At 39.1% G+C, this 20833-nt stretch overlaps 1 protein-coding gene across 2 annotated transcripts in view; it reads right to left on the minus strand.

Moving 5' to 3' along the window:
* fstl4 (follistatin-like 4) overlaps positions 1-20833 on the minus strand; it is a 200365-nt gene that overhangs the window by 28118 nt on the left and 151414 nt on the right. Inside the window, exons 7-8 of one of the 2 annotated variants that reach the window (XM_051400620.1) lie at positions 7576-7739; positions 2786-2906 (exon numbers count right to left, since the gene is read on the minus strand). In XM_051400620.1, the coding sequence (XP_051256580.1) occupies positions 2786-2906; positions 7576-7739 (285 nt within the window). Of the gene's footprint in view, positions 1-2785; positions 2907-7575; positions 7743-20833 lie in introns of both variants that reach the window. The other variant, XM_051400618.1, reaches the window with a different exon arrangement.

Below are 20833 nucleotides of genomic sequence, written 5' to 3' on the forward strand. Positions count from 1 at the left end.
TACATAGCGGTATTGCAGTTTGCTTATGCGATCAAGCCCGTGGTGAACTTCGCATTAGCTTTATGAACAATGTAATAGGAATCATGGGCACCTAGTCAAAGTGGGGGTGCAGGACTATGGCAGCAAGTCTTAGTTTTTCATTTTGTTCTGCACTTTCAGCAGTGTGTGACAGATAAGCGCAGACAAAAGGGTAACCACTTACTGCATACTGCCATTAGAAAACAACTGTACAATTAGATGATAATTAGCCTGATCAGCCACCATCAGTATCAATGCACACACAAATTATTAAACCATTAATCAAACCAATAAGTACCAGCACTCAACATCAGTCAGCCTTCTCATATTTTAGTGTTTCTATAGTGGTGACAAAACCTTAAACCTTAAATATATACAGCCCTTTGAAAAGCTTTGTGTGCTCTCTATTACAGCATCATTATTATTAAATATTACACCACTCCCTTTAAGAAATATGTATCCGTAAAAACTCATACTCTAGAAAAAGTGTATTATATGTTGACATTGACAATTTGGCATCAGTATAATCCATGAAAATAAATGGTGCTTCCGTACATTTTGTTGCCTCAATTCATGAGCCTCCTTTTGGTTCGCTGCGCTAAGTGGGAGAAGACAGTGGGTTTGGGGTGATTTCTCACTAAAATAAGTGCTGGTTGGTAGATCAGATAAACTGCCAATTAAAGACTGACTGTTTTTTGGTCCATGGACTCATACACACATAATAACAAAATAACTACCAATCTTCTCTTCCTACACACACACACATAAACACACTACACTTACACAAGTAATTCTACTCACACCTATTCCTCAAATTCAGCCTCTCTAAAAGTCTCTGATCTGTTGTATCACTTGTTCTGTTTTGCTACAATGAGTTATAATATTACATATGTGCTTGACATTGCAGAAATGTTCTTCAACAGCATTGGTACCATATTCTAGAGTACTACACTGCAACTATGGGTACTTCAATGATACTGAAGCTCTGTCGTTCCTCTCATCACAGTAAAAAAAAGAAGTATGGGTGTTATTGCTTTAAAACCACATGATGCAAACCGTCCACTTACTTTAATGTGGCACTTGGCTCCCTTCCATTCCACCTTATCTCACCTCGTCCTATCTCGGTTGAAATACCTTGAAACCCTTACACAAACATTTGGTAATTGCGTCGCCTGATAACTTGCCCTTCAGGACCTTAGTCTGTCTCCATGACTCTCTTCCGATTACCGCATCTCAGTCTTTTTTTTCAAGGTCTAAAATGCAGCTGCATTTTAATTTTCAATTAGCATCTCAGAAAAACAAAACAATCACACCTATTGTCCCGCGTAATTGAAAGAGACTTAACTGAATACATTCCCCCCTTCCGTTGCCACGCTGAGACAAAAGCACAGAAATAAGAAAGAGGCTGTATCTTTGATTTGTTATGTTGCAGGTGGGGGGGGGGCTTTTAAACTTCTTCCTCCCTGGATTTTCTTTGTAGAGATGCCAAGTAATAACTCTCAAGTCTAAATGTGGGGGAGAGGAAGACCCTTATGAAGATGATTTATGAGCCAGACAGTGCTTGATATGTCCGGCCTGCCAAAATCAGAGTGTACTGTCTGCTGGTTTTTGGATGTATTTTAGCTTAAGTAGCTTTTATCCACTGCTTTTAATCAAGTGAATATTCCCTTCATGCACATATCATTAGTTTTGAGCCCCATGTATGCAATGATGTCATTTTGCATGATGTCACTTTGATAGCTGTGATCCTGTAAACCACTTGTATGAACAACACATCTTTATGGATACTTTTTATCTGTAGGGAAACAAGCAACTTCATAATAAAGAAACTCCTGGGCACTCTGGTAGCTTACCAGGTATGTATAATAATAAAGGAAAATCTAAATAATAGATATATAATAGAGTTGATCAACAAACTTAATCTGCAACTACTTTGGTAATCTAATAGTTGTTGTCAAACTGTCACTAAACTTTTGCTGGTTCACTTGATGTGTTTCTCTCTCATATATAATAGAAAATTAATATCTTTGGGTTTATTGAGTGCTGGTCAGACACAAGACATTTAAAGACATCATCTAAGTTCTGGGTAAGTATAATGAGCATTTTATGGACAAAACAAATAATCAATTACTAGACAGATTAATCAATAATTAAAGTAATGTTGCAGACCTTAAATAATGCACATCCATTAAAACACAAGACAATAGATAACATCTGTTACTAAGTGTAAAGCGACATTTAGTTTATTCACTTATTCACAGTAAATTATTTATATAGTGAATTAACACTGCAGCTCATCTGGCAACCCCAGTGATTCCTTGCACTGCATAAAAGGGAACAAACAGTCAAATGTGTCATGGTAGCATTTGATTGCTGAAAATCTGTAGTGGTAGAGAAGCCTTCAACCCATTGTTCAGTCTCTCAGGAAGTCTCCGAAAAGACAAACAGAAACTCTTACGTGTTTCTTGATGTTGTGACCTTATATTTATATTTGAACCACTGAAAGGGCTGTGTGAGTATGCTGGACAAAAAAGGTTGGAAACCACTGCCATATGACAATGCCACTCTTAATGTATAGACATTTATAGACATTTCAATCATCAGCATGTTGGCTGAATTGTCTTTGAGACTGTTCATCCCTGTATATGACGGGTAGGGAATAAGAAAATTCCCCTAACAAGGGAACCACAGAGCAGCACAAACAAAACTAAAACATTTTTTCCACGCTTCTCCCACCACTGTAAGTAAGAAATGAGCCACTACTGACCATTCACCTGCAGCACATGTGTCTGAGAGAGGTCTTCATAGCCGTAGGCATGGCAACTGTAGTTCCCCATGTGGATGGTTGTCACCTTGGTGATGTAAAGGGAGCCATCGTCCCCAAAGTCCTGTAACACATGGAAGACATGGAAGAGGGAAATTAAGTAAAGAAGAGGCGGAGGTGGTGAATGAGCACAAGATAAGGGGAAGAGGGAGAGAGGAAGAAGATGAGGAAAGAAGGGAGGGGAAAAACAGGAGGTGTAGGAGAGGGAATAGTGGTGAAGAATGGGGGGCAGGAAAGAGCCATGGGGAGTGAGGGAGAAATGAAGGTAGCTTGATAGAATACAGGAGGATGCTTGGAGAGAGTGGGGAGAGGAGGCACACAACAGCAGGGAGTGATGGGAAAAGACAAGAGAGAAAAAGAGTGATGTGAAAAGGAAGAGAGACCATGAATCAACGGTTTCCCTGTTGAGCTGAAGCAGGCGTTAGGGAATTTGATCCTCCTCTCTCCCCTCATCACGCTGCCTCAGCCTGATAAATGGCAAGGGTTAAAAATATAAAGCCCATTAGGTTGATAAATGTAGCTGGTTGTTGTTGGTGCAGCATGCGGCAGTCACCAGGGGGTTCCAGCCACAGCTTAGGGCGGATTAAGGCATTAAATAGTTTGCTGTCCCACCAAGTGGCAGAGCAGATGTCCTGATGCAGCTCTGTCGTGACATGGAAACCACAAACGACTGCTTTTTCGTTCTGAGAGCTCTAGAAATTAATATGACCTGACAGAGGGTCGCTTTGTGACAGGAAAAAGTGAAATGATTTTCTTGTGAGAAAGACAGGGAGTTTAGGCAGCCTTTAAAGTTCAGATTTTACAATTAAGGTGAGAAATATAACTACACCACTGGGGGCAATTAAAACTGAATGGACCATTTGGGCTAAAAAAAAATGTGATATAGCTAGCAGGTTAAACTTTAAACCAATCTGTAATTGAAACAGAGAAGCATGAGAAGGGTTCTATTTCTTTCACTAATGTTTTCATGTCACATATGATAATCAAAGGCACTAAAATGTTAGTCTTACAGGTAAACCATAAGGCTGTAGTGACTGACTGCAGTCTAACTGGGCAGAGGCCATGAATAATAGAGTCAATCTCATGATTATAAGGTGTATTGATGAAAAAAAACAATCAGTAATAATGATCAGTATGTTCTTAAACTGAACCTGGCCACTCAGAAACCCTAGCATCAAAAAGGCAAAAACATGTCTTTCACTCAGATCACTGCACCTGCATTGTGTCTATTTGCTTGGTGTCATTAGTGACTAAGAAAATATGAATGTAAATGGAAAATCCTCCTAACATAAGGGAATAGAACTTTTGAGCTCATGAAATGCACTGATGGTACACAGACAAAGAAACTGAAAAGAACTGGAGAAAATTACAGGCATTAAGTCAAATTATATGCTTTTGTAACACAAGAGCAGTGGAAGGATTATACATGGAGATGGCCAGTGGCTACATTAAAATTACAAAAATGTAAGTAGTTATTGAAGTATTGCTTTTCATATGGAAAACTACATTAAGGCCTTTTTTGACCTACTCTCCAATAGAAAAGTCATCTTTGCTTTTTTTTAATAACACACAGAATAGTATTGATGCAAAAACATCAGCTGCATATACTAAAGAGCCATGTTCATTTTATGTATGCTTATGTACCAACTAGTGACAATGTACATGCAAATATAGTTAGCTGTGTAGTAATTGTTTTTAATCAACAAAATATGCATTATATATTTATTTTTTGAGTGCTGGTGGATGGCAGTAGTTACAGTATTAGCAGCTGTAGCAGATTATACTATTGTTCAATCTGTTCCTGTTTGTAATACTGCCTGTGTCTTTTTGCTCCAATGCAAACACACCTGGCGAAAAAGGTCTGAACCCTGCAATATACACAGTGAGGTTACTTTTTGGAGAACACAGCTCTAATGAAAAAATACCCACTTTGATTGAGAGTGAAAAACAGAGAGAAATAAACACAATTAAAACAGATGGGTGGAGAAGAAAGACAGCAGAGGGTGAACAAGGGCCAGAAAGAGATTATGAGAGAGCAGACAAATGAGACTGACTGTAATGGAGGCTCAGCTCTCGAGTTGAGGGGGTTATATGCCAGAGTGGAGAAAATGTTCAACCATTGTCGAATGAAACTTCTAAAAACAAACCTACTTTCATTCAACCCAGGTGAACAGAACAAAACAGTGTGCTGAAAGGACTTTGACATGAAAGTGATTGACTGACAACCTGTCCGGGGTGTTCCTCGCCTCTCGCTCAATGTCAGCTGGGATCCACTTTAGCCCTCTAAACCCTCTAAAGGATAAGTGGGTATAGCTAATGCATAGATGGAGGAAAGCAAGGTCCCCTCTCTTATCTCAACCTGTCTCATCTTTAACCTAATATGAATTATTTTACTTATGTTGGTGCAATTTTATTATAACAGATGAGGTTTCATAGATTTATCATAGTAATATAGTGTAGAGTCATGTTATGTGAGTCTACTGGATTGCTGTCGACCAACTTTTTAAAGTACTGTGAAAAATTTGCAACTTATCTTTGTTTTGTTGTGTTGTAATTGCTTTCTCTCCCATAAACCTCTGTAATTCCGGTCCAAACAGCTGATCTGTGGCGTAATGCACCGTGCCACTGGAAAGGCCTGTCTGACAACCACACTTTAAAAACTATGCTTTTAAAATCCTTCACGTGCTATAAACGCAGTTCATATATTAACACATATAACATGCACTTGACAAATTATTGATGTACTGCTTATATGGCAAGCAGATTTATTTCTTATTTCTAAAATGAAACATGCATTACACCCATATGAAATATAAATCCAAGCTCCTACTTGGATGTTTATCCTCCTCTGGACGGACTTAATCTATTGGTTTATCTATATTCTCATTACTTAATGGCATATTTATCCTTTATTTAGCCAGGAAGTCTATTAAAAAACTAAATCTGTTGTATAAGAGAAAGTTATCTGAACTCGCTTAAGTGACTAAGGGGAGACAAGAAACTGAAATATTCCTTTAAATATGTTTTTTTTTGTTCTTTCTCTTTTTTTGTTCTTGCATCGACATCCAGCGTACACAGACATTAATACACTTATAAAGAAATTTGTACTGAGGTTATGTCTCATTAGTTTAGGGGTTTCTAGTTTCCTCTTTGATTTGACTGAGAAGAAAATCAAAACACAGACATGGCTTCTCTCTCCCTCCTCCCCTCACATCACATCACTGGGTTCTGTGGAAATTCATTATGCACGGTCAAGAGCCTGAGGGACCTCTGCTGCCATCACTTTTCCTCCAGTCTCCACCTTAACACTTGACATTGTTTATCAGCTCATCACCACAGCAGACCAACAAGGCCGCTCATTAACATGCAATTAGTGAATTGTGATCTGGTGGTGGGTAAAGCAAAGGCCGGCGCTGTGCTGTCACCTGAGCAGATGTGTCTTAACAGGAGCAGGGCCACATAGTTCATTAAGCACTGAGCAAGCTATAGTTGCTGTTGGTTTTTTTTGTAATTCTACAGAGGGCTGGGGAGTGCATTTTGGCTAGTAAAACTTTTCTTTTTGTTTGATCCTTGAATTTTCTTTCATGCTGCTGTTTTCCTGACTCCCTTCCTTCCTCGCGCCCTCTCTTGCTTAAGGGCAATTCATGGTTTTCGGTGTCCACGCAGCGTGGAGGATCCACATAAGGTGAATTTGCGTCTGTGAAGGTCTGCGTGGAACCCTGTGCACGGTTGATTATCAGGGTACACCAGTGAGAGTCTTTTTTTAAATCAGGAAGTTGGATTCTTGGCACACCTCATGAGATCTCAACAGAATTTTATGAGTGCTCTAAACTGAGGAGAAATCCAAAAAAGGAACAATGTGATCATGATTATAAATTAACAAACAAACTCCCAGATCTCTAAACACTTTAAAAGCAGTAATGTGACTTTTTTTGATCTAAAAAAAGGTGTTAATAGACTACTTGTTTTCAGTCGATTCAAACAGCCCTCGACTGTGCCCACTTGGTGCTGCAGGTTATAAACATCAATAATAATACATTTTAATCAGCAGGTCCAATGAAAGTTTTAGAAAGAACCATTTTGAAAACAAACACACCTACACACCTACACACACACACACACACACACACACCTAAGGGTGTGTGTGTGTGCTAAGCATGCACACTGTTGGGAAATTGGGTTTCACACATTTCTTTTTTTTTGGGGGGGGGGTTCTACTCAGGATCACAACATAAATCTTGCTGGGGATCAGAATTGAACATCTAGCAACTAAACAGTCAGGTATTTTCTCTGTATATAGTAGAAACACAACAAAAAAAGGAGATTTAGACACAATCCCAATTACATTATAATGCTGCATCTTCTGATTTGTAAGTAGGCCATTGCTAAAAGCCATGACAGCTTAAATATGTCAGGACTATGTCTATCGGATTGTTTTGGAGTTCTTCTGCTCAGTGTGGCCCAATATCAACACTGCTTTAACAGTATAGTATCATGATACTATCACAATAGCAACGTTTTCTGTTTTTTTAATTTTATTTCGAAAAACTGCTTATGAACCAGTAACAACTAAGCAACATGAGTTGTTCACGAGGCACGGCATGTATTTGTGTATTTGCATTTGTATTTGTGACAACCAATCAAATTCTATAGCTATTAACACCATCAACTCCCCACAATCACCAACAGCAACAAACTGCAGCTTCATATGATGAAGAACAACATGCACTCACATTGATATCCTCCAGGTCCAAGAAGTTTAGTATAATGCCGTTCCTCTTCCAGATGATTGGCGGGCGCAGCGTCCCCTGGATAGCACAGGTGAGGACGGCACTGAGGCCCACTGTTACCGTGGAGACGCTGATCTGCTGGTCCTCCGCCAGGCTCAGCTGCACAACTTCTGTTGGAATGAGAGTATGAAGGGAAATGATTGGTGTTTGGAGAGAGAGAATGGATGCCAGGGAGGCAAACAAGAGATGAAAGTAAGAAGAAAAGATTTGGAAGAATGAGAAGATGGAGAAAAAAGACAGCAGAGAAAATCACAAATCAGAACGATTGTGCTGATGTAGTGGAACTGTAGCCAAGCTTAATACATTTCTAAGCATCCATCTCATTACTAGTGGACCGGGGAGGATAAACAGCTGTCCGGGAGTGAAGGATATCCAGTATGAAAAAAGACCACATGTCAGAGGACACACAGCTAGCCAAATATCATTCTTCTCATTAAGGGAAATTTATGTTCATTGAAATGGCCATCCAATTCAATTCACCTTTACAGCAAATTAAGAATTATTCTTCACTGGTTCCCCTTGGCCCGATAAATAGTATCTGTCGCCAAGCTGTGTGGCCAGGCACGAAACCTACAATCACAGTTACAGTCAGGAAACTTTGTCATCTACTGAACCTTTTTCTTATTGTCAGTTTAAACTTGCATTGAGCTTAATGTTTTACCTAGACATAAAAACAGTGTCTTTGCAGCAAAGTGGGCAATGTAATCTAGTATGTGCCATGTATTCCATGATAGAATCGCATAACCATACACTGCATTACAAAACCACCAATTTTTTATCACTCTAATATTTTTCTTTTCATTTTCCCTGTAAACTTTTTGCCAATAAAAAGATGACAACATACATTTAAAAATAAAGCTATTTTTGTTCTCATTTTGGAAAAAAAATGGGAGAGGAGCATGTAGATGACATTGAGATACTGTGTGAATGTAGAGTTAATGCACGTAGGGCTCGGATATATGTCGATGTGTGGGTGAATATTCACTGGGGACAGGATATATACTTTGTGTCTCTTTATTTAGTGAACTGACACTTAGATAGAAATCTGAATGGAGACATCCAAGTGTAACACTGAGCAAATCACATGTATACACACAAGACCTTTACTCGACTGATACTAGTAACAATAATAATAATAATAATAATAATAACAACAATAATAATAATAATAATAATTGTTTTTTCACAACCTACTAATGCTAACCAATCCAAAAAGTTAGTTACACTCATGCCAATAAAGTGAATTGAATTGATCCAAACATAAACATAGGCTTTTAAGACCTGCACTTCATGACTAAATGACAGCGATAAGGCCAGTATCACAACAAACTGGCATGTCAACACCCACGTGGGACAATATTTCATTGTCAAAACAGACTTTGCGTGAATGGCTAACAGACTTTGAAATGTTTGTTGGGAACTTCCTGTCCGGATCCAGAATTTGACAAACGCTTTTGTAAAAGACCCCTGGATATTAGCTGTCTGTTTCACATAGCTCTCCAGGTGATAGATATATCCGGGCTGACAGCTCGGTCTGTCAGTGATATTTCAGAATGCCTTGGGTACAGTACACTGCCAGATCCAACAAAGTTATAATTCAGCAGAGCAGTAATTTGGGTGGCAGAAAAGGCTTTGAGTGCCATGTGGACGGATGAGGGATGAAGTCCATTGATCTGACATGGCTTGAAGGGGTGGTTTCAGGGTGATACTGTGAATTTCAACAAGACCACTGCTCATATTAAATTTAATCCAATGGATGCAAGTAAGGCCTGTGTAAGACCTGGGTTTGCTGTGTCTTTCTGCAGAAGTTGACTGTTCAGATAGACATCTAGTGCAACTTAATGTTGATTCCTTTAAGGTAAAGTAGGGATACAGGTTTAACATTCTGCTGGCCAGGACAGTCTGCTCTCAGTCAGAAGAGAAGTGCAAACTCTACTTAATAGACTATGGTAGATAAAGCACTGGCTTCTGTGAGGGATGGTAGTAAGGAGCAGGTATAACAAATAGAAAGTGCTAGTGCAATCAAGTTGGGATGGTAATCTTGAGTCATTGAATGCAAAAACAGCAACTTAAGGTTAGAGTTGTGAGATTGTTTCTATTGTCAACACGTCAAATCCTGGTTGCCGATATGCGATCCCATTGCCAGCAGTAGCGGGACTGGGAGAGTAATGTCACAGCACGTCAGTAAAATGCTAGTTTATGGACGAATGGGTCAAGAAATGTAACAACCAACTCAATAGTGTCTAAAACTACAAACCAGCACAAAAATAAGAAATGACCCTAAACCACCATGTTCTAAACAGACACATTACAAACACTAAAACAAAGTAACATTAGCGCTTCGCAACAGCAAACTTAAAAAATGACTCCAGCATTAGGCCAAGGCATGATGAGAAATGTGGGCCTTGACAAGGGTAGAGAGAGTCTATGGGACAATAAACCGGAACTGGCTCTGTCCAGAGAGCAGCAGAGTTGAGTCTGCTTAGGTTGTGAAATGAAGATAAATATATTTATTCAGTGCCTTTTTATTGGGTATCAACCTCGCGTTTGCGTGTATATTGAAAAAATTATTTAAAAAAGTAAATAAATGCTTCAGGTCACAGTTAAACAAGAGACACGGAGATACAGCTGAGAGCTGAGCTTGCACAGAGCCGATGCAGACAGACTGCTGCATAGATTAAACTTAGCATCAAATCAACATCAGTGCTTGCTGTGACAATATCACAGTATCATGTTCTGTTTAAAATGTGGGGTGTCATATCCTTGAAAAACAGAAGCCAAAGTTGTTTAAAATTCACTCCTCACAAATAAGTTGCTATTACAGTTAGGAGTTTTCTTGATACTTATGTGTACCTGCTAGTTGAGTTTTTGAGGACTGATTCACTGTGGTTTTGAAATGCTGACTTCAGGCAGCAACTGTCTACCAACCCTCCACATGAGGTCAGTCCAAACTTTAAATTTCTATGCTGATGTATTAGTCCTCAATTTCAATAGCAATGGCAGAAAGGTTATCGTAAAAAAACTCCATCTACCTTAGTTAAAGATGGACCAGCAATGAAATTATTCCTGATGCCATCTAAACTCAACCCAATGAGATTATAGCTACGAGACCAAGAAAAGAAAGATAAAAATGTTCTGCCTGTTTTATGTGATGAATAGAAGGAATGCAATATTGCAGTTGATGTCACTTGGATGGAAACTGGATAAAGGAGTGTCATTAAGGGACATTTTTAAATATTACGATTATCCTTGTACAGTTAAAAACATCAATGAATTGATTGAATAGCAGTTTGGTCTCTAAAGTGTTAAAGCTAACAGGTACCTCTAATCAGCAGAATATACTGGTCCTCATCTACTAAGATCTTGTCTATGCATATATGGGTACTTAACTCCTAATATATTTCCATCCACACGAGAAAGCAAAAATGATTCCAAGTAATCAAACAAGCATACCGTACCAGTGGTGATAACATCTACATCAATGTTGATGTAGATGTTATCACCACCTACTAGTGGTACTAACTCCAAAAAATAAAGAATAGCAGATAAATAGTTATTTGACACCTTTTCCTTCACTTTTATATATTCAACACCTTTCCGGCTTACTGGCAATGTTTGTAGACATTAGCGGACCCCATTGAAAAGCTAACATTAGCTGGTGCTTGCACGCTGTTCAAAGGCGAAGAAAGAAGCCACTCGGGAGCACGCATTAACGTATTAATACATCTCTATCTTTGCCGCATTCAGCGCTGCAGTGGGACCTGAGACCCCCAGGAGCACTGCAAGCTGCTGCTGTTCTTTCCCCAGTCATTGTCCTGCTTGTTAAGTGTGTGTGGATTATATGTTTTATTTTTATGTGTCGCACATTCGCTGCCGGTACGAATAGTTTTGATAGTTTTATGCAACATATTTGCAGGCGAGCATTTTTGCATTTTTATGTTGTTTGAATGTTGTCACGTTCCCAGCGTGTAAAGGCCTTAAGAATCCAAGGTTTAATTCCAGATAATGGTACTATTAACATATTTTGGGCAGTTCTCAAAAAGTATTGGCATTTGATGCCAGTCCTAATAGTTACTACCATGTTTAACAAATCCACAAAGATTTCTTCCACTTGAAGAGCAACTCTATAAATTTGTTCAAACATCCTCCCACGTTCTGTCCCATTCTCAGATGACCCAGACAAATTGCATATCCACAAGCAGCGCCTGCTCTGCCCTGGCGTGCTGGGGAAGGTTGACATGACATTATCTAGCTAATGATTTCTACAGTTTCCCCCCTTTCCTAAAATAGCTCGAATAAGTTTGTAATTGACTTTCAGGGGAATTCAAGAACTCCACTGATCGATCAGCCCTGCTAACTGAGCTATGGACTGACTGACAAGGCCAACAGGGAGGTTTCTGTATCCAGCTCTGAAGGGATATATAGTACAGTGTGAGTAAAGAGGAGAACAGAGAGGAAGAAAAAGAAAGCGGGTGCAAGGCTACATTTTGGGATAAATGTGTAAAGACAGAGACGAGGAGAGAACTTAAAGAAAAGAAAAATAAAGTGGATAAAACAAAAAGAACAAAGTGAGCTCAAATGTGAGAGAAAAATAATGTAAAAGAGGACGAGCAAATATATGAAAGGCATGCCGAAAGATGGACAGAAACGGTACAGGGGCATTAAGAAGGTAAAAATGTGGAGGCAGGAAGGGAAATTAATTTGATGCAGAGCACGCATCAAGCTACAAAGCAGAGGAGTATAACACCGGGAGGGAAAGACAGATAACATCCTGACTGTAGACTAGAAGATGGAAAAAGAGAGTTAAAGTGGAGAGACCATGGAGGAGATGGAGAAAGAACGACAGATGGAAAGAGAGTTAAAGGTGAAGGAGTGGGATGCGAGTCATGGGAGGAGGGGCCAGGAAGCAGGAAAACAGGCTGACTGGAACCCAGTAAGGATCAAGGATCAAACAATCAAGCATCTAGTTTAAAACTGGGCTAAATTTGGGTTGAGAGGGGAGTTTCCAAGGTGTCATACAACCCTTATTTCAACTGCATTAAAATGATGAAAATTAAGGTTTTTTTTCCAATGGGTTACGATACATTTCAATGTAATGATTTAAATTCTAAATATAACCTAGATGTCTAAAAGTCTATTATTATTTTTCAGTCAAAATGTCTCCCGTCTTTTAACCTACAAATAAGCAAATCTATGCAACATCAAAGTTGCTATATCCACATTAAAGTAGTATAAATTCTGTCATTATATAAAAATATCTTTAAATTACACTGGCTTGATGCTCCTGGCAGAATAGCAACATTAACTAAAAAAAAATTGAATATCACTTAACTGATTAAATTTCCTTGTATTGAGACTTCAAGGTAATCTGTAAAATACAAATCTTGTGATCCAAAGCATAGGAAATTCTGACTGAGTGACTAATAAACTCAGCGTGTTGCTTATTATACTTGTACAGAGGTGGAGACAGGTTGAGAGAGAGACTGACAAAATATACCAAATCTACAAAAAAATTTGGTCAATATGAGCAGTGATAATAAATTACTTGAAGGTGTGTTTTCATCAAGCCGTCCAATCGGCAATTCTTAGTGTGACACCTGTATCAAGAAATTATTAATGAGGGTTATGTGACAAATAAAAATGGAGCATACAAAGGCTTGCTGTGAGGTTGTCCAAAGCCACCTTTTAATGGTTGTGCAAAGAAACTGGCAAGAAGAATTTCTTTATTAATCAAAAGAATTTCCATCACCATTCACTGTAAAAATATCTTCACATGAAAATGACCTTAAATTGAGCAGAAAGACATTTCAATATTAAATCTGATGGAAATTTTTATTCTCAAACTTCTCTATTTCATAATTCACCAAAATAGTTTAAACCCAGTTTAGAAACCAAGCTGGTACGCTGGTATGGGTATTTAAATGAATATTTTATAGTTCTTCTTAGATCAGTGTCTCTATGATAAGCTTTCAGTCAGCCAACATGACCAAATATGGCAAATGTGCCTTTAGCAATAAACCATGTAGCTGTATGAATCTCTTTATGCACCAGTCCCACAGGGAAAAACAGCACTTTGCATGTCAGGAAACATCTTGTCCCCAGCTCTCCTCAGCTAACCCTCTCTCCGTAGACTTATCCACCAGCTGATTTATGTGTTGTGCTCTAGCACCACCACCACCACCACCACCACCATTACTGGTATGGGCATCTTCGCACTGAAGTCAGTTTGACTGACAGTGAAACCACTCCTTCGGACTGATCATGATCAGCAGTTACCACCTGTGAAAAATAAAGGTAGCCTATGTGAAACCACTTTTGACAACACAATGGATGTGAAAGTGCTGTGTAATAACTTACTAGCTTTTAGACTTAATTTGATAGAATGGGATTTTTAAATCAACAAACCAGATAAACCAGAGTTTAAAAAGAATCTGAAACATATAAAATTCTAAAATACTCTTCTTTGTGCCCAAGAAAGAGGTATAGGTTTAGACAGAACGTAAGGATTTCATGGAGTTTAAGGTTGTGTATTATGCATCCCCAATTCTGAGTTTCAAAAAGTTAAAGTTTGCCACTACTTGGAGCAGCTAACATCAGCATGACCCAGTAAGGATTTTCGAGTAAAAATATGTTTTACAACAAGGCTAAACTTGGTTGAAAAGTTGTGTTAGATATTCGGCATACTTATAGCTCTTTCAACAGCATTTCAGTGACTACATATCAGCAAGCAACAGGTTCTACTGGAACGACTGGATATAGTGTTGATAAAATGTGTACAAAGAAGTAAAAGAGCCAAATCCATGCAGGTTTACAAGTGAGATGCCGCCACAGTAATGTCTACTTCTTCCTACCTTCTTCTCTGGGTTACTCTGTAGATTCATCAGAATGGTAGATGGGTGTTTGGGCCCATTTGATGCCTCTTACTAGAGGATGCACACATATTACAAAACCAGAGCTCTCTCTCTCTCTCTCTCTCTCTCTCTCTCTCTCTCTCTCTCTGAATAAGTGCCTTAGTGGGGGGTTGTGTGTCACTCATTCGACAAGTACATCCTCCTCCCTTCATGTGTCATGTATGCAAATATATGCACGGCACACTTGATTATTCATATTTGACCCTCATGAAAAAAATATCCTCATTTGGTAAATTAAGAATCAGGCATTAATCATTAATCTCATCACTAAGTGAAAAGCAGCTGCTACTATAAGTGCGTTTGATTCGCCAGCCTCCACACCTCCTACATGTTCCTGCAAAGCTGCCAAACTGCTACATAATGGAGACTTGTAGGATCAGAAAGTAACCTCATGTTGGTGTCATGCTTGTCCTTGGGTAAGCCATCAACTAAAGTCACATTTTAACAAGCAACAAAATTGATTTTCTCATTGATTGTTGCTATGCAACCACCAAAAAGTCATGACAACCAGCAATCTTGGACCACCAGGCAATTTAGCACAATAGTACTATGTGTCAGGCTGCGGTTAAACACAGGTTACTCACGGCAGAGTGCACTCCCAATCACAGGGACACACGCTGGCACCTGTCATCATCTTTTATTGTGTTGCAACATAGGAACACAGGAAAAATGCAATACCAGTAAATGCAACAAAGTAATATACAGTTACACATGGCGATTAAAGACGGAACGTTGGTGCATCAAGGTGAGCACATATATGTGCATACATGTATCGTTGACATATGCAGAATATAAAGAAAGAAGCAGGTATAGAGGTTTATATATAAAAATGCTAATGCACACTTGAAAACTCTAATTCTAAAACACAAATTTAATGTGTTTTAATACGTTCAGGGAGCATTGTACTTCACTCCATGTTGCCTGTACCCCGAACTCCCTGCTCATTTGCCTGCAAAAGTGTTTTTCCTCTCTCGATCTGACTGCCCATGGAGGCGGGCATACAAAAAATACAGAACTACAATCTATCGTTCGAACAATGGCCCTAGAGCGACACAGAGTCGGATCAAAAAGGGTACAGGTTACATGGAGGGAAGTAAACAATGTTCATTTGCATATACTACTCACAATGTAATGATACAAAGCTCATTGAAAATATGCAAATTTTCTCTTTAAAGCTTTTTGTGGGTTGCCCTGGTAGCTCACCTGGTAGAGCTCGCGCCCCATGTACTAAAGCTGAGTCCTTAACCTTTGCTGCATGTCATCCCCCCTCTCTCTCCCCAGCCGGAGCGGATAAACAAGTTATTTTTCACTTTTTCACTGCGGGATAGGTCAGTTGCAACACTGGTATCTACAGCAAAATTAACTGAATTCATCACACATGCGCAAACCTGCTGTAATAAAAGTGAGTGGTGTGCTGTGATCGAATAAAAACGTAACAAAACAACAAAACGTAACAGCCACCTCAAAAATCACTGTAGAGACAAAACACCTTGGCCCTTCTATTTTATGAATGTATCATGGAACACCTGAACAGTAGGGATGGGTAATATGGACACACACACACACACACACACACACACACACACACACACACACACACACACACACACACACACACACACACACACACACACACTCCAATGGCGGTAGAGATGCAAGGCTGGGTGCTCAGTGTCTTGTTCAAGAAAGGGTGGAAGACTTGATTCGGTATTCCATTAATTGCAGGACCGACCTTGGGATTAAACGAAGACCTCTACCCCCTGAGCTACAACCCCCCATACTGTAACATCAATATGCAGTATATTCTGATATACCGGGGTGTTTTTTTTATGAGAAACTGTATCGATGTGCATTTTTCCAGATACTTCAGTGATTTACATACTGGAAAAATCAAGGTAGCTCATCACATTGAGCAACAATCCTCAAAATCCAATATTATCGTTAAGCACTGCTGTTCACTTTGCAATTTTGCAACATTGCCGCCGATGTGGGCAATGTTGCAAAAAACAACAACACAGATATTAAAAAGACAGTTACCTCAATATAAACTGTAAAAAAAAAAAAAAAAATCTCTAATGGTCTCATGTATATATGTCTTCAGATCACTCATTTCCAGGCTAAGGCAGTGAGTAACTCAATCTAAAGATTCTTATTTTACAGTTTTATCTTTAATACAGCTGATTTATACTGAGAATATAATCTCTCTTTGAAATCGTAGAAACAAGGTGCATATGACTTCATGACTGCACGTAATAATGTCCTCTGTGAACGCAATGACACTGGTGGGTTTGCACAGGACATGTAGGGAGACAAGACTCCCACTGGGAGCCCACAGTGTATACAAATGATCTTGGTGTGTCACGGTGCATTCAGTATGAGGGCTGCTCTCTGCAGGTGGGCTGCAGCCATTAGTAAATATGTCATCCATGTTTCAAGCACATCGACACACTGAACTAATGTCATGTTGTATATCATACTGTGCACGACCATTTTATCAGTCAATCAATAACTATGCACTCTCTGGTGGTTAATTATGTTCTTACACTGTATATCACATCACTTTCACATATTGTACATACAGAGCCTTCTCTCTCTCTCTCTCTCTCTCTCTCTCTCTCTCAAGAGTGCTGGGGTGGTGATTATTCATGGGAGGGAGATGGGGATGAGCAATCAGCAGCTAGCTCATTAATCACACTGGATGCAGACCCTTAATCTCCTCTACAGGTACAGAGGAATCCTATGCTGCCGTTGCTCATTGCTTGTCTAGAGTTGTCCTCATCTCTACCTCACTCTGCCTCCATTTCTGTTCCACCCACCACCTAATTTTCCTCTCTGATGCTTTGTTTGCAGCTTGGGCTATTTTTCTCTGTCTTTTTTCTTCTCAGAGTCTCTCACCCTCTTCATATCTCTGTGACTCTCTGACTGCCTGTCAGTCTTCCTTTCCATCTCATTCTTTCCTTTTCTTTCTGGTCTTAATCTGCCTCTCTTTCTTCCTCGTCGTTCTACTTAAAGGGCCTCCTCGCCTGGCTGTCTCTCAACTTGCTAGCAAAGCCATGATGGTGCTCCTTCGCCAGTAGAGCGCCTTAACTAGGCAGCGAACAAGCCTTGTTAGGATCACAAAGAGAAAACAGAGAGCGAGCCAGTGGAGAAAGTGTATAGGAGAAATGTATGGATTTTAAAACAATCTGTTCCATGTTGTATTAATAAGCTAGGAGCAGCAATTTGGCAAAAGATCTGACTCTTTGCTCTCCTTCAACTGCATAAGCATTGAAAAGATTGAGAAACCATTTTCCATGATAATTTGACAAAACTGCTACCTCTTTCATTATGAAAAACAACTTTTAGAATTTCCCAGAACAGAACACACAGTACAATACAATGGACAGTTAAATTACATACACCACAGGTTTTAAAAGCTAACACAAATTAAAATGCCTTTTCTGGAATAAAATAAGATACTTCTCCAGTACACTAACTGATGTGAGAGTCACTAAGGGGGTTAATGCTTACAGCCCAAAAGCCCAAAAAATAACATTGCTTTTGTCAACAATATGTATTGCCCAAGATATCTACCACAGTTCCTTCTGGAACTGCACACTTCCCATGCCATTTAAAGGGAACAATTTACTCCTCCGCATTACTTAATGACCAATTTTGCAGGAACAGGCTGCTAACAACAGAGCCCATTTCTGAGGTATGTGTTGCTGCTAAACACCTGAGCACATTGCAAAGTGACAGTGGATTTACAGAGGACGAAGCTCAATAATGAACTGGAATCAGAAGGGTAATGACAGGGCAGAACTCTCTTTACTGTGTCATTCAATCCCTAAAGGCAAGAGTAATCTGTTGGGTAAATGAACAGATTAATTGCCTCCCTGGAGGGTTCACAGACATGTTTACTTTAATGGTAGACTCCACAGATACTAACTTTTATCTTATTACTATACATTCTCAGAAATTTTGATGCTTATAATCAAATCACCAACCTTTGCTGCAAAGTCCCTTTTAATGCCAAGCCTGTAAATTGCTAACACAGTTAAAATGAAAGTTACACGAATATTGGCTTTTAAGCTTTTTCTCAGTCATTTTAAGTCATTTCACAGCTTTTCCAATATGTCTTGTGTTATGACTCCTGAAGGTCAAATACACTGCGGCCCTCTGGCATTATCAAATTGCATTGACTGAGAAGAAAGAGAGCTTGTAGGCCATCATGTTTTTCATGGCGTTTTTCTTTTAATAAAGCTACAGAACATGTCTATGCTTTTCTTTTTGTCTAAAGCCAAAGCCTTTGCATTTCCAAATTCGTTGATCTTGAAAGTTCACATGCTGTAACTGTAAATGTGACAACATATAACAATAAAAAAAGTACATTTGGAGTAACTTTCATTTTAAAATATATTAGTCTGTGACAACAAGCTGAAAAGATATTAAGGAACTTTGTTTGGTGTTAAAGCTTGCATATGCTCCAGACTAATAAATACATGCAAGTTTTATGTACCCAGTTTGTTTTATAAAAGTAAATCGAGGAAAAGAACAAAGATGAAGTGGTAACTTCACTGTCTATTTTATGATCCATTTAAAAGTGTATAGTCTTAAAAAAATGAAAAGAACAGTAGATGTGCAGCATTTATAGAAATCTAGTTCAAGATACAGCTTGGAAATAATGTTATCTGCACACCCTTTGGTTTGATTAAACTGACATTTTAAGTCTCAAAAGGCCAAAAAAGTCATCCTGCGCTGCGAGGCTTAATGGAAACAAGCTGACAGTCTGGAGCTAATCTCCCATACTTCATTTGGCCGGATGAGACCCGATTCATTAAAGTGATACTCTCATCTGATAGCAGCATAAGATCTCTGACAATCTGGATAATCTTTCATCTTTATGGAAACAAAGAAAGACCCCTCAACCTCCCCCTCTCTCTCTCTCTCTCTCTCTCTCTCTCTCCCAAGCTATGCCTCCTACTGTAAACTGCGAAGGCATTTCCTGACAGGGTTGGCTAAGTGGTCTTTCTCATTTTAAAGCCCTTTCAGCCTTGGGGAGGAGGAGGGTAAGAGAGATTAGTGGCCTGCAGCAGAACTCTGCACTGCAGGAGCCACAGCTTGACCTGACCTGAGGGTTCGCCTCGATAGAGACAGAATGCACAATGAGATGAACTGAGAACTGGATGCGTGTGTCCGTGTAGATACATCCGCACAGGACTGTATTTGTTTGAATGTGCATGAATGCATTTTGAACAATAAATTTTAACCAACAATAGTCTGATTAAAGCTGAAGGATAGAGGAATAGAAACACCAATAATTTTCTTTAATGCATCTCTCATGAGGGCATTTTTTCCAGAGAAACCACTCCAAGGTTAAAGAGGTCAATGGACTCTTGAGTTCAGACTGGTGAAGTGGTTAGAGCCAAACACTAGGTACTGTATTTTGAATTTGATTTGTTAAATTACAATTTAGAAGGGTTTTTTCTTCAGAGAGAAAAGGAGAGGTCAATGTTTGACAAGGCTAAATGTGAGAAAATAACAGAAGCTAATGAGACTACATCTACAGAGACAAAGAAAACAGTCAGGAAAGAGCATTGTTTGTTTTTTTATTTAGTCTCAAATGGAGTACTGGAATGAAGTTATATGCTCTGCTCATGCTGTTCATTTATCCTGCTTTGGTACTGAAGGATGGTCACTGTAGTGGAGGATTTAAGTGAAGTGATATTTATCACTCTACTTATATCCTATTATATATACACATTATATATACACACTACATCTGTACCATCAGTCAGAAGAATAGTAGTGGGCAAATACTTGGAAATTGCAGATCAATTGCTTAACAGCACCTCTGGGGTTACTCACCACTTCAAACAAACAGTTTGTAAGTCTTGCTGAGTATTGGTTATAAAAATTTGCTTCCTTAACACAGAACTAATGCCTGCGACGAACCTTGCAAGTATTTGAGTCACTAATGGTCCAAACTAAGGATCTCTGATGTAGTTCTCTCTTCAACTTAGTATTGTTGGGCAATATGACGATAGTATGACATGGTAAGAAATTTGTCAACCATCATCCCGTGGTAACTATATCTGTATTAGCCTATTATGGTAATGTTGCACTATTGGATTTTGTAATAGCCACTCAGTTGCATATTTTGTTAGAGCCCCTCAGTCTGGTAAACACTCTCGTCTTTCAAACTCCACACTCCTAGATTGAAATGCAGGCTTTCTGTTTAAAAAACTGCTGCTAAAAAAACCAAACAAAACAACAACAAAAACTCCTCAGGAGAGCCTTTTTTGTGTCTG

Source organism: Dicentrarchus labrax, unplaced genomic scaffold (assembly GCF_905237075.1).
Source record: "Dicentrarchus labrax unplaced genomic scaffold, dlabrax2021, whole genome shotgun sequence".
Classification (NCBI taxonomy): Eukaryota; Metazoa; Chordata; class Actinopteri; family Moronidae; genus Dicentrarchus; species Dicentrarchus labrax.